Consider the following 14,352-nt stretch of genomic DNA (forward strand, 5'->3'; position numbering starts at 1 on the left):
GTTTAAATAAATAGGTATTTGATGCATTTCCTTCTTTTATATGTAACAATTTTTAAACAAGTTATATATAAGATGTTTCCCTTTTTTATTTAACATTATATTTTAAAATCTTTAATGTTATTTATAGTTCTTTAAAAATTATTTTAAGCCTCTATGTTATACTTACATGGTTACTCCAAAATTTAAAGTATGAAATATCACTATTATAAAGTATGATAAAATGTATCACTATGGTAAGCAAAGCTGTGATAACATCCTCATACATAACACATTGTATACATCTCTATCTCTACAAGACAGATTCTGAGAATGGAAATTATTGGATCAGAGGCATAAACTTTTTATCCTTACGAGAGAACATTTTTTCATTGTTTTTAAAGAGAGATGAAGGGCGGGGGAGAGAGAGAAAGAGAGAGAGAGAAACATCAGTATGAAGGAGAAACACCAACTGGTGGCCTCCTGCATGTCCACAGACCACAGATCATATGCACCTGGACCGATGATCAACCCCACTACCTTTCAGTCAGGGGACAATGCTCTAACCAACTGAGCCACCTTGGCCAGGGTAGAAAAAACAATTTTTAATTATATTTTATTGTTGTTTTTACAGTTGTCCCAATTCTTCCCTCTTTGCTCCCCTCCACTCAGCACCCCCCCTCCCCACTCCTTTAGGCAACGCCCTCTCTTTGGTTCATGTCCATGGGTCATGAAGTTCTTTGGCAACTTTATTTCCTGTAGTTGCTCTTAACATCCCCCTGCCTATTCTGTAACTACCAATTTATACTTCTTAATCCCTTCACCTTTTCCCCTATCCCCCCAGATGTTTCTCCCCACTGGCTACCATCCCAATGGTTTTCATATCTATGATTCAGTTCCTGTTCTGATTATTAAATTACCTCACTTGGACACTAACCTAATTCAAGTGGGCTAACAACTGGTGCAGCCTAGTCACATCACCTCACAGACAAAGTCTATAGCTGAGCCACATTTTTCTTCTTTGTTCAGAAAGGTAGCAGCATTCCTGGATGACATGGTCATTCACAGACAATGGTTACCCTTTGAACACAGTGTCAGGTGTGGGGGAGGTGAATACAGTAGTAGTCTTTGAGATGCTCATCCAGAATGGCATACTGAGTTTATTCTGGTTAAAATAACAAATTCTTACCTTAACTATCAATCCTTTTGAGTCAACCATCCATATCTTCTTTATGGCTTTCTCCTTTGGTAAACCTTCTTTTTCCATGGCCATAACAAGCAGGTTTGCAATCCCTAAGGCAGCCTGAGAAAAGGCCATGAAAACAAAAATTTTTTAAATTGTTCCACATAATATCTTAATAAGTGACATTTCACTCCATTTTGTTTTTGTTAATAAGGTACTCCAAAATGGCCCATTTTAATGACCTAAAGCGCTATTCATTTGTACTGGAAGCAAAGTATTTTTGTCACAATCGGTTTAAGCTAAATAACAATTATTTATTCTTCCTCTCACAACAGAACCACTATTAGGTGGCTTCCGATTTAGCCACAAATAAACCAATTATATTCTTGATTGTCAGTATCCTTAATCCTGTTAATACAACTAAGATTTGCTCCAACAAGAAAATACTGAATTTAAAACACTGATCTGGTCAGTCTTGTTTACTAGACTGTGTAATGTTCACTGTTGAGTTAAAGATCCTCTAATTGAATTAGAAGGAAGCCTGGTATTTGGATGGGAACTTGACCAATTAGGCAATAAAATGAAACACATAAAATCTGTCTTCCCAAGCATTTATTTACTCTCTTACTTTGGAAAAAGAAACTGCTGTCAAATTTCTTGCAAGATTGAAGTAATGAATTTCTCTAGTATTTGATAAACTTAGTCATAGTCTGTGAAATTTCCAGAACCTTACCAGGGACAAAGGAATGACAGTTTTGAATCATCCAACCATAAACACTTCTGTCCTTCTGCCCTACTTATCGGGCATGGCCTGCGCCACTGCACAAAATCCTTTGGAAATTCAGAGACGTTTACTAAAATTAAGTAAAGCATGTAACAATCCACAGAAATTTTAAAAACCCTCAAATTTTAATGAAATATTATTTAGCCTTGATTTTTATTTCAATGTGACAATGAATTTGTGATTTACATTCTGATTACTTTTACATCTGTATCTTGACATTTAAGTGCTAGGTTTCTGTATTTTGTTTTAAGAACAAGTGAAATCAAAACCAATACAATATATACAATTTCTACCAGTGTTATATATTTATTCATAATTGTATTTGTAAATATAAAGCTTCTTAAAATTTATATAGCCACAGAGTATTTCTCCATTTATTAAATCCTATCATCCTAAACAGATTTTGACAGTTTTCCCACAAGAAGCTAAACTCAACTGACATTTTAATTTCTATTTTGGGGGTGAATTATTAGTATTAGAATCTAGTTTTCTTCTTTCAAATGAAAAATTTATAGAAAAAGAAAACAGCATAATTCTTGTTTTTCTGCCATCTCCTCCCAAACATATAAAATGTTTTGGTTCTTTTTGTGTGAACAGTTGTAATGAACAATGAGTCTCTAATTCAAAATATTTTTCCTATAAACTTGAATATTATCATGTGTGTGAACACTGAACTGTGAGTCAAATTAAGAAAACTTTTGTGTGTGACACTGGACATTGTAAAAGTTAGCATCAAATATCATGGCTTAAATATTTCTTAAAGTCTTTTATATATAAGCATACATTGGAAACTTTTTGTTATTGCATGGCACCTTAAATATACATAATAAAAACCTATGACAACGTCTATAATCTTACCAATTTAAAACTGTGAAAAATATCTCTACACCTCGAAAGTCTCCTAAGAAAAATTAACATGGCTCAATTACTTAATTTGTGACTCTTTCAATAAAACCTATATTTGCAACATACTAAAAATCTGAGCAAATATCTCAAACTTCAAGTTAATGAATAATTAAAATGTATTATATGCTCATTAGTTTAGGAGGACATAAGGGTTATGTAAGGCAGGTACCTCTCCAGCTCCTTGGAATAGTACCGTTTGATCAGACAGTTTGTTCTTGGTTATGCGAAGAGCTGCAAGGACACCTGCGACTGCAACAGATGCTGTTCCTAAAAGAAGTAACATTTGTCCTTGAGTAATCCTCACACAGATGCTGCCCATTTCTGAGCCTCAAGTCTTTACTGACACCTTGAAATCATTAAATAACAGGTTAACTGGTACAAAAAAGGAACGTATGGCTGTCTGATCCCATCCTTGCAAATGAGGTGAAATTCTCAGGCTATTGACTTCAATATTTTCATATACTCTTGAAACTTCGCAAAAAGAAGATTCTGTGACTTAATTCAGTGATGCAATGAGTAAGAGCATGGGTTTGGATTTTGCTGTCAATTCCAGCTCAACCTGTTTACTACTTGAATTACTTTAAAATTTTATTTTGTACATCAGTTTCCCTATCTGCAAAATAGTTGTACTAAATGAGATAAGAGTACTAAATGCTATTAGATTCTTCTACCTAATTATTCTTGGGGCTCTGAGATCTATTACCAATCCCCTTACACAAAGTAGGCACACAGTAAGTGCTTGTTGATAGTAACATTGGTGGTAATGATGTTTTGAGTAATTTGGCATTTAACGTTTTAACTTTCAATTTGAAAAATTAACAGTTAATAGTAATTTAAAAATCTGATGTTGCAGCATTCTTTAATTGGCTTCTTACCTATGATAATCATTGGGGCATCCCAAAGGTGCTGGACAAAATTAATGTAAAATTTATTTAGGATAAAAGTTGAGTTTTCCTCTCAGTCCTAGAAACTTCACCAGTTCTAATTTTATTACTTTGCCATATAAGCTTCCACAAATCACAGAGCAGTTCTTTTGCTTTGAACATAATTACATAGTTCAACTTCTTTATGGTTCATGTCTGAAATAAAATCTTGCAGTTTCTTGCAGTACTTTCCAGCTGTGTCTACATTTGACTCTTCTAAAGTGACAGTCTACCTACAATGACTCCTAGATCACTCAGCTGGGTAATAAAGCCTAGTTAAACTTTAAACTCACATTCAGTTAAATTACAACCACCCCATAGATTGGAACAGGCCTGACAAATGGCACGATGATGAAGTGTTACGCATGTCAAACACCAAAACAGTATATTTGCTCTTTTTAATCTTTTGGTTATTAGTTTCTTTCTTATAGAATTTTGTAGTCATAAGTAAGGTCACAATAAGTTATAATTACTGAAGACCTGTATGTTTACATGTTTTTTGGTCAAACTCATTTTGCAAATGCAAGCATTTGCTTGCAATTTTGAGTCACCATTGCAATAAATTATGAACTACAGTAAGTCATACTTTGTGCAAAAGCTGCTCTTCTATAGATTATTTAAAATGAAAGTCTGTTTAAATATATGGCTGATCTTTGTAGGGAAGATACCAGGGCAATATTAGAATGGTATTTGTCTCATACATCTATACATATTCACTACAATTGTTAAATATATGAAAAAAAGAATTTTAACTAGAGACATACAGGTATCTAGTCACTAATAAGTATTTATTTACAAATATATCTCAAGCCATCTCTATTTCGGACTTTTTTGAAGTAACTTGGCCAGAAGTTTGGATTTGAGGGACTCTAAGTTCCCGTCCAACTCTGAGACTCTACCAGCACCACGAGATTGACCCGCTGAAGAGTCAAAGTTGGAGTATCATCAGCAATCTCTGCTTGTATTACTGTTCTGACTTTAAATAGAACTGTGCATACAAGAATAGACAATAAAATATTCTGAAAGCTCCTATTTACATATGGAAACTGATTTTTATATGGCTATGCTAGATCATTCTGTATTATAGCTCAAAATGTTTTAAGTTCACACATATCCCAGTTAAGACAAAATAAGCCTCTGTCTACACTGGATATCAGAGCCTTATATTTAAATGTATAGTCTATAATATTTTCTGAGGATATAATCAAACACCTAAATGTAAGTACCTTCATAGGGGTGAAGCAAGGGGAAAAAGGCAGAACAACTATAATCTGAACAACAATAAATTTTTAAAACACAAAGTATTAAAGAATAAAGTCAGATATTTTTCTCACTACCTGAAAGATACTTAAACACGATTCTCATACATGGCCTGGTCTGACCTTCTGGCATAACTCTGATTTAAATGTCAGTGCAGTCAAGGAGTAAATGTGACAATGCAGTCAAGGAGTAAGTGTGATATTTCATAATAATGTGAGTTTTCACACTAAATTATTCCAAAATAACTTTGGTTTTGAGATTGACAACTAAACTTTTAGTCAATCAGAGAAACAAGGGCTAATGTTTGTCTTTGTACTATCACTGTGTTTTAAAGAATACTTAGTGCTTAACATTGTAAGCTACTGAAGAGATTGTCTTCTTAAAACTTTAGAAACATCTATTTGTATTTGTGTATAATACAACATTAACATTAAAATGAATCACCAGTTAGTTATGCTGTGTTTTTGCTATGGTTATTAAATGTCAGTCTTATCTTTTATCAAAAAATGATCCCTACTAAGACAATAATTTATTAGTCTGATTATAATTACTATAAGTAGCCAGTAAAGACGCTGACATGTAATCCAATAATTGTACTCCTCATGTGCTAATGAATAAATAGACCAGGTAAAGTACAGGGACTAGAAGCAGCAGAGGGAGGAGTACATCGGTTTAGGCAGGGCCCAGGCATTCAGAGTGCATTCCTTGAGCACAGACTGAAGGGCTAGTGTGGGAGGCCCTGGACCTCGGATAGCAGGGCACATTGTCCTGCACAGGAAGCATGTGCAAAGACATGGAGGCAGGAATCAGTGTTAAAAATGAGAGACCAAACACATAATATCGCTTTTTTTCTTCCCAACAAACTCTACTAAAACAACAAAAAGGAGATTTTTTTTTTTTCAAATCAAGGAGACCAGAAGAAAATAGCATTAAAATTTTAGGAGCTAGAGGGCAGATGGGCAAATGGCAACTGACTTAGTAGACTTGAAAAGCTGGATTCTTGGCCAGTCATGGGGAATTCCAAGAAGCAAGCAAAAGCCTCAAAAGGCCTAGGTACAGGAGGCACCAAGTACTTCAGGAAGGGGTGGGGGTGGTGGTGAAGAAGAGGCTAATAACAGGAGGCTAGTCAAAAATCTATTAAGTATTCATACCCCAGATATCCTTCCCTGTCCCTCTAGCACACCACTGATGCACCCACACTGAGATCTAGAGAAAAACTCAAAATTTATTTTCGAGAGAGGGTCTCTGGGCTATAAAACACCAGGAATAATTGTGTGCAATGATGCCACACTTGTAAACAAGATTAACTGAAAGTTTACAAACAATATGGAGACCCCCCCATTCTTCTCCCACTTGGCTCAAAGAACAATGGCAGGAAGCTAATCCTAACAGAAAGTTAATATCAGAAGAGAACTTGGAAAAATCTGTTCTATGGAATCTGAGCAGTGTTAAGAGAAAAGAACCAGACTGACAAGGAGGATTCCTTGAGGAAATAGCTCAACCAACTCACCTTATGGTAAAGTTCTAGAATACAAGCTCCATTTGTGTACTCCCAAAATGTAAAATGACAGGGAACGTAGAAAACAGTGAAACTGTAAGTATTACAGTGTTGCTGAAGCAAAAACAGCTTATTAGAATGTAAAGTGATGTGCAGCTGGGAAGTGTCAGGATGAGATCACATAGTGCTTTCTGCTACATATTCATAGTAACTACACATAGTTATGTAACTACATATCATTATAACTTATTATAGGTACCAAGTTATTGCTGAAAGATTCTAAATCCAGAGGGCAGTGGGAGGAATTGATTTGAGTTATAGGGCTGGTGGTAACTGGACAAATTAGGACACCAAAATCTTTGATGTATATTCTCATAATTTTTTCTATACCTAATGTATGCAAATTCAAGAGAATTTTATTAAAAATATCTCAAGCCATGCTTACCACTTTAATATATTTTCATCACTTAAAACTATCTTATGATTATCTCATTATATCAATTATTTTTAAATATTTCATATAATATTCCATAGTATAGATATATGATCATTTATTTATCCAAACCTTTATTTCTGGATATTTAGATTATTCTATTTTTTTGTATCAAAAATAAGATTACAATAAACATGCTTATCTGAACATTTTTCCAAAGAAGATATACTAATGGCCAACAGGTATGTGAACAGGTGCTCAACATCACTAATCATCAGGGGAATGCAAGAAAAAAACCACGATGAAGTATCACCTCACACTATTCGTATGGCTATGATCGAAAAGGTAGGAGATAGCAAGCACTGGCATGGATGCAGAGGAAAGGGAACCCTTGTGTGCTGTTGGCATGAACATAAACTGGGAGGCTGACTATGGAAAACAATATGGAGGTCCCTTGAAAAAATTAAAAAAGAACAACCCTGTGATCCAGCAATTCTACTTCTAGACATTTATCTGAAGAAAATGAAATCGCTGTCTTAAAAATAAAATATCTGCCACCTCCATGCTCACTGAAGCATTATTTACAATTGCCAAGATATGGACACAACATAACTGCCCACGAGTGGATGAGCGGACAAGAAAACACTATGTGCGACAATGAAATATTACTCAGCAACAAGAAAGAAAAAAATCATACTATTTGTGACAACAGGGACGAACCTTGAGAGCACTATGCTAAGTGAAATATACCAGAGAGAGAAACACAAATACTGTATGATGTCACTTATCTGTTGAATCTAAAACAAAAATCCAAACTCATGGATACAGAGAACAGACTGGGGTTGCCACAGGCTGGGGGTGGAGGGTGGGCTAAATGAGTGAAGAGGGTCAAAATATACAAACTTCCAGTTTTATGACAATTAAGTCCTGGGACATAGTACATAACATGGTGACTATAGCTAACAATACTGTATTTGAAAGTTGTTGAGAGTAAATCTTAAAGAAAAAAATTGTAACTCTGTGTGGTGATAGATGTTAACTAAATTTATTGTGGTAATCATTTTGCAGTATATACATATACCAAATCATTATGTTATACAACTATAACCAATACAGTGTCCCATGTCAATTATATCTGTTTTAAAAATGAAAAAATATTTAAAATAGATAAATAATATCCTTGTACATTTGTTTCACACATCTTTACTTGTTCAGTATAAATTGCTAAAAACAGAATTATTGGATAAAAGATCTGAATGTTTTCAAGGTTTTTGACACAAGTTGCTTCTCTAGGAGTTCTAGTAATTTATATTTCTATCTTGAATGTATGAGAGTGCTCATTTCCTTAAAAACATCATTAACAGTTGGGATGATAATAAAAATCTTTGCCAGCTTGATAAAGAATACCAGCTTCTGCTGTTTCATATGCTTTTTTAAAAGTTAGTGGTATGGTTAAACTTTAAAATATGTTTTCTAGGCAATGGTATTCATTCTTTTGTAAAATATCTGTTTGATCTGTTTGATCGTGTCTGATTTTTATCTTTTCAATTATCAAAGCATTTTGTATAAAATTAGTATACATTTACCTTATTTTAAAAAATTTTAACAATTAAACTAGGAGCCAAAGAGGCTATTAAGAGGGGGATAAAAACCTCTTTTTGCAGTTGATTTTAAATGACCAGAGGTAAGACCTACTCTTTTGGTGAATTTGCTAAAGTTTGATGGTCTCCAGGTTATTTCATTAAATGCCCAATTTCTTAATAGATTTAATGCACACTGTTTTTCAGTGAAAAACAATTTATAATTAGAATGCATTAAGGTTTAAATAAATGTTTAACCAAAATTTCTATCATTTAAGATGATTTTAGATTGTTAATAGAGTAGAATTTTAAGTATTTTTAAAATCAAATATTTTCATAAAATATTATCTTTAAATAACACACTGTTAAAAAGAAAAAAAGAAAATAAGAAAATTTCCCCAAGGCTACAGAGTAAAAACATTTATTTACACGGTAAGACTGTAATAGTTACATAATTATTTTTGTTGGCACTGGAAGGAAATTTCTATGCCCACAGTGGGGAAACTATTACACTTGTGGGCAAAATGGTAAAAACATAAGGTTAAAAAGGTAAAATGGAAACATATGGGGAAAATGTGTCATTAATGACACTATTTTGGGTATGGAGAAATGCACAAAATGGTTTGGTCATTTCTAGTCAGAAATCTAATAACTTGCCAAAGTTTTCTTTCATCAGAGATTAGATTCATTTTTCTCAAATCGTTCTTTTTGTTGGCTAAGGTAATAATACTCTAAGACTCCTATATGAAAATAAATAGACTATGTATGTGCAGATTATATTTTATGGCGGATTAGTGGGAGTGAAAAACCAGTTGCTGAATGCCTCCACTGGTGACCTGCTGAACAGAACATTCTGCTGTGGGTCCTCAGGGAAGCCCCGCAGGCTCTCGGCCTTGCCTTGGCATCTGTCTCTGATTTCTTGTGCTCCTGACTAACTCGATGCAGCCCAGGCCTTGACGTCTAAATTCTCTCCTTAGTTGATAGGAATTCTTACCCTAATTCATAACTGTTAATTTTGTCTGATGCTTGGAATTTAGCATTCTTTTTCTTTGATGTCTATTAATTCTGCATAATGATTCAAAATTATGTAACACTGGTTTTTAACTTCTATATGAACATTTCTGTGGGACCTACAAATTCAAAAGATATAGACTATTTAGAAAAGGACAGTACAGGTTTGTTCAACAGTTAATTGGTGGCTATTTTAGGGACCACTGCAAAGTGAATTACTACTATGTGACTTTGAGACACTGAGTTACACAGCTTATGTTTGTAGCACCAAAGATACTCTATCACTATACACATACATTGTATCTTCAAGTTAGGGTAACCATCTAATTAAAATTAGATGGTTTGTATTTCCTTTCTGATGTCCTCCAAATATTCACCTCTTATGAATAAATATTCAAGAAGAGGTTTAATACAAAAAAGAAGAAAACAAAGTTCAAATTATGTGGGATCTTTGCCATGAAAATGGTACTAATGTGACAATACAACCAACATCACAAAGGATTTGAGGAGAAGAAAGATTGACCAATTACTTTGGTGTGCTTCAGTGTGCTTCAAAGGTATAAAGATACTCATTGTGTTTATTTGATTATTTGTTTATTTCCTCACCCAAGGACATTTTGCCATTGAATTTTTTTTTACAAAACCAGAGAGAGAAAGAAACATCAATGTGAGAGAGAGAAACTCCAATCTACTGCCTTATTGTATGTGCCCCACCTGGGACTAGAACCCACACACTGGGTATGTGCCCTAATGGGGAATTGAACCTGTGACTACAGGGCAACAGAGCCACCAACTGAGCCACATTGGCCAGGGCCAGACTCACTGTTTCTAAACACATTATATATTCATAATTATGTCATACTAAAGAACTTTAGCATAGTGATTTTTTTAAATTTGTACTCTTACCCATTTTGTATTATAGTTTCCATTCAAATTATATTTATAAAATACAGTTTAATTGATAGGATATTTTCAGAAATAATTATTTTGTCCTCAATATAAAATCTATAAGAGAAACATTATCTTCCCTATTTTACATTCAAACTTTTCTTTGACTGCCTCATTTCCAATGGCATCCATCTGTGCTACTGTGGCAACCTTCCCACTCAGTTTCATCTTGATGCTTACCATCACTTATATCCAATCCTTCTTGGAAGTACTACATTAGCATGCTTCACTCATGGTCTATAATCTCCTATCTTTCCAGTTCTTTATTCAGTTACCCCCATTATAACTATTATTTAACTAATGGGACAGTCTAGGCCATTTTACCCTATCTCTCTGTCCTTTTATGTCTAATTCCTTCCCTGTCCAGGTTAGTGCTATGGCAACCACTTTAACCTTGGCTCTTATCCCACTGCTCTTTCTTTGGACAAGTACAGTAAAACATCCAGCCTTGATACGTCCAACTGACCATCTCAGCCCTGCTTATTCCTATACTCTTGAGCTCAAGCTGCTCAGCCTGGTGCCATGATATGTTTGTGATATTCAAGTTCAACTGGATCCTCAACACCCAGGATTACTGAACCCTTTTGTGATTCATAGTCAGCAGCTCTCTAGTTCTCTCTAGCAGGTCTTTCAGACCTCCTTTATTCTCATCAAACTCCTGATCCTACCTCTTATTTCAAAGAAAACAAAAAAAGATATTATGTAACTTTCTGCCATAGATAAGAAAACTAAAAGTCAGAGAGACAAGTAAATTTATCAAAGTCTGCAGCTAGTAAGAGGCAAAGCAAATCAGTCTGTCCAAGGTCTTACCATCTACACATTACAATGTCTCTCATTTTTCTCATTCTCAGTTACTGACCTGCCATTCTACCAGTTCGTCAAGACAGAAACCTATGCTCCATCCTTGACTATTTCCTCAACATCATCAACAACCAATCATCTATTCCTACCTTCACTGGCATTTTCCCACAACAAGGTACCATCATCATGTATCTGGATTATAAAAACATACTTTACATTTGCTCCTACTCAATCTCTTCTCCACATTGAAAACAACGTGAGCATTTTCTCCAAATGCAAACCTACCTTAGCCAACCTAACTCCTATTTCGACTCTCACCAACTCTTTTAAACTCAGTCCCTTAGACTAGAGATAGGCAAACTCTTTCTGTACATGGTGAGATAATAAATATTTTAGGGTTTGTGGTCATATGGAATCTGTCCCAGACCTAACTCTGCTGTTCAGCACAAAAGCAATCATAAATGATGCATGAACAAATGGGCATAACTACGTTGCAATAAAACTTTACAAAAAACAGACAGTGGGCTGAATTTGGCCCATAGGCTGTAGTTTGCCAACCCCTGCTTTGGCCATACTGCATCCATTCATTCCATTAGCATTAAGCACTTCCATGGACTAGGCACTGTGTTAATGGCTAAGGATATAACGATGAGTAAAACATGTCCCTTGCCTTTCATGGAACTTAAAATTTAGTAAAGAGGAAGATATTCATTTTTAAATTCCATAAATACATAACACTCCTACTGCCACAAGGGAAAAATAAACAGTGTAATGAGAGCCCATAGTCGATGGATTTGAGCTAAACACAGTTATCTGGAAGAATTGTCGGAGGAAGGTTATGCTTCAGATGAAATTTAAAGAGCAGGGGGCAGAGGCGAGAATATTCTGGGAAGAGAGATCAGCATTTGTGCAGACACTGCAATAAGAAGAAGCCCGACTCATTTCTGGATCTGAAAAAGGATGTTATGGCTGGAACGGCAAAAACAAAGAGGTTGGAGAGGGAGGTAGGGATCAGACTATGCATTCTGGGCCATATTGATGGTTTTCATCTTTATCCAAACTGAAATTAAAGTATTCTAGGGAGAAATGAGGTGACCAGCTGTTCATAACAAAAAGAAAATGTTGGTTTGTTTATCACTAAATCCTCAGCCCCTGGTAAACTGTAGAGAATGTATGCAGATAACACCGAGGAAGGGAAGCAAAAGTAAATGTAGAAAGATTTCTTAGGAAAATATCCATTGCTTAGGAGAAATGATAGTAATTTACATTAGGGTAATGAAAGAAATCTATGAAAGGGACAGACTTTCACCAGAAAAATCAGGGGGGGTTAGTGATAAACTGAATTTGGCGGTGAGAGGTGAAGAGAGAGAGATACCAGGAACTCACTGAGAAGGAGAAGATCGGGTTTAGTGGGGAAATAAGAGTTTGACTTTGGGAAGGCTGAGTATGAGATAACTTTGAGATATCCCAGAGGAGACCTGAAATAACCAAATGGGTGTAGGGACCTGGAATTCAAAGATATCAGGGCTAGAAATATAAACCTGCTAATGCAACATATACCTAGAAAGATAGAATAGAACAAAGAGAAAAGGGCCTGGGACTTGGTATTAAAGTATTCTGTCATTTAATAGTCAGTCAGAAAAGGATGAACCTGGGAAAAAAAAGGGGACAGTCAGAGAGGTTCAAAGAAAGGCAGCGGAGTGTTGTGACAAGGGAGTCAGTAGAAGAGAGTGTTCTAGGGCAGCAAGTGAGCTTAACAACGTCAGTGCTGCTGAGAGTTCCAGTAAGGTAAACACTAAACAACATCCACTGGAGTGAGTGCAATGGAGAGCATTTGTGAGCTTCCGAGGTGCTGATACTCATTATGGTCCCCCTTAAGCCCTCTGCCTATGCTTCTCCCTCCACCTGCCCTTAAAGGAACAGGAGCAGTGAGGTTCTTTTTGCATTTGGATTTGGATTTGGGAGCAGGGTAGTTGGCTAGGTGTGGATTGAGAGAGGGTTAAAAAAAGGGTTTAAAGGAAAAAAACAGGTACCATAGACAAAAGGAGGTAGCCAAGAATTTACAGTCTATCAAAGGTAAGCAGTAAAAAGCAGCAGACTATGTATACAGGCAGCTTCTGCTTGGGAGAAGCTTAGAAAGTATGCCTGAGATAAAGGCTAAAGAGAAAAGTATATATACTCTTATTTGTAAGCAATGAACAATACATTTCCATACATTTCAGTTTTTGGTTACCTATAATCACTGGGGGTTTCATCAGATTTCAGGGAGCTCATTCTCTAGCTCACAGATTTTATGGTACATTCTAAAGTAACAGAGTACTTTTCTCAAATATAAGAAAGTAAACAAAAAATAACATATGAAATCTTCAAATGTAATTTTTGGCATTTAACTGATATTTAGCATATATTTCTTGAATTTGAATCATTGTAAAATTATGAACTAATTTTAGCAGACCTTATTCCTTTAAAATTTTTTTATTAAAGTATAAGCAGTATACAATATTAGTTTCAGGTGTACAACACAGTGATTCCACATTATATACTTTGCAATGTGGCCACCACAGTAAGCCTAGTAGCCATCTGTCACCATAGAAAGCTATTATGCTATTACCAACTATCTTCCCTTTGCTCTGCATTGTACCCCCATTCCGTTATTTTATACCTAGGAATTTGTGCCTCTTATTTGCTTTCACGCATCAGCCCCCTCCCCCTGGCAACCATCAGGACACACTGTTCTTGAACCACATGCAGTGAAGTTTTATTACCTTGAATATCATCATTGAATGTGCAATATTGATTTTGATACTTGCTCAGGAGACGAAATGCATTTCTATTGGCAAAATCTTCAAACTGGATAAGGCAATTCATGCCATACCTATGGGATAAAACATTACATTAAAAGAGATTAATGAAATAACATTTAAAAATAAATCTTTAAAAGTAGCCTGGAGAAAAGTCAAAACATTTTTTACAGGTCCTACCTTGCTACTTGGTGTAAATATGTGATACAATGCCTGGTCAGCAAAGATTTGGTGCAGGCTTACTACAG

The 14,352-nt window shown here is 35.2% G+C and overlaps 1 protein-coding gene across 1 annotated transcript in view; it reads right to left on the reverse strand.

Moving 5' to 3' along the window:
* Positions 1–14,352, reverse strand: part of ME1 (malic enzyme 1) — a 172,623-nt gene that overhangs the window by 28,857 nt on the left and 129,414 nt on the right. The window contains exons 7-9 of the mRNA XM_028510473.2: positions 14,069–14,178; positions 3,019–3,116; positions 1,166–1,279 (exon numbers count right to left, since the gene is read on the reverse strand). Coding sequence (XP_028366274.1) covers positions 1,166–1,279; positions 3,019–3,116; positions 14,069–14,178 — 322 coding nt within the window. The remainder of the gene's footprint in view (positions 1–1,165; positions 1,280–3,018; positions 3,117–14,068; positions 14,179–14,352) is intronic.

Source organism: Phyllostomus discolor, chromosome 4 (genome assembly GCF_004126475.2).
Source record: "Phyllostomus discolor isolate MPI-MPIP mPhyDis1 chromosome 4, mPhyDis1.pri.v3, whole genome shotgun sequence".
In the NCBI taxonomy this organism is placed as follows: domain Eukaryota; kingdom Metazoa; phylum Chordata; class Mammalia; order Chiroptera; family Phyllostomidae; genus Phyllostomus; species Phyllostomus discolor.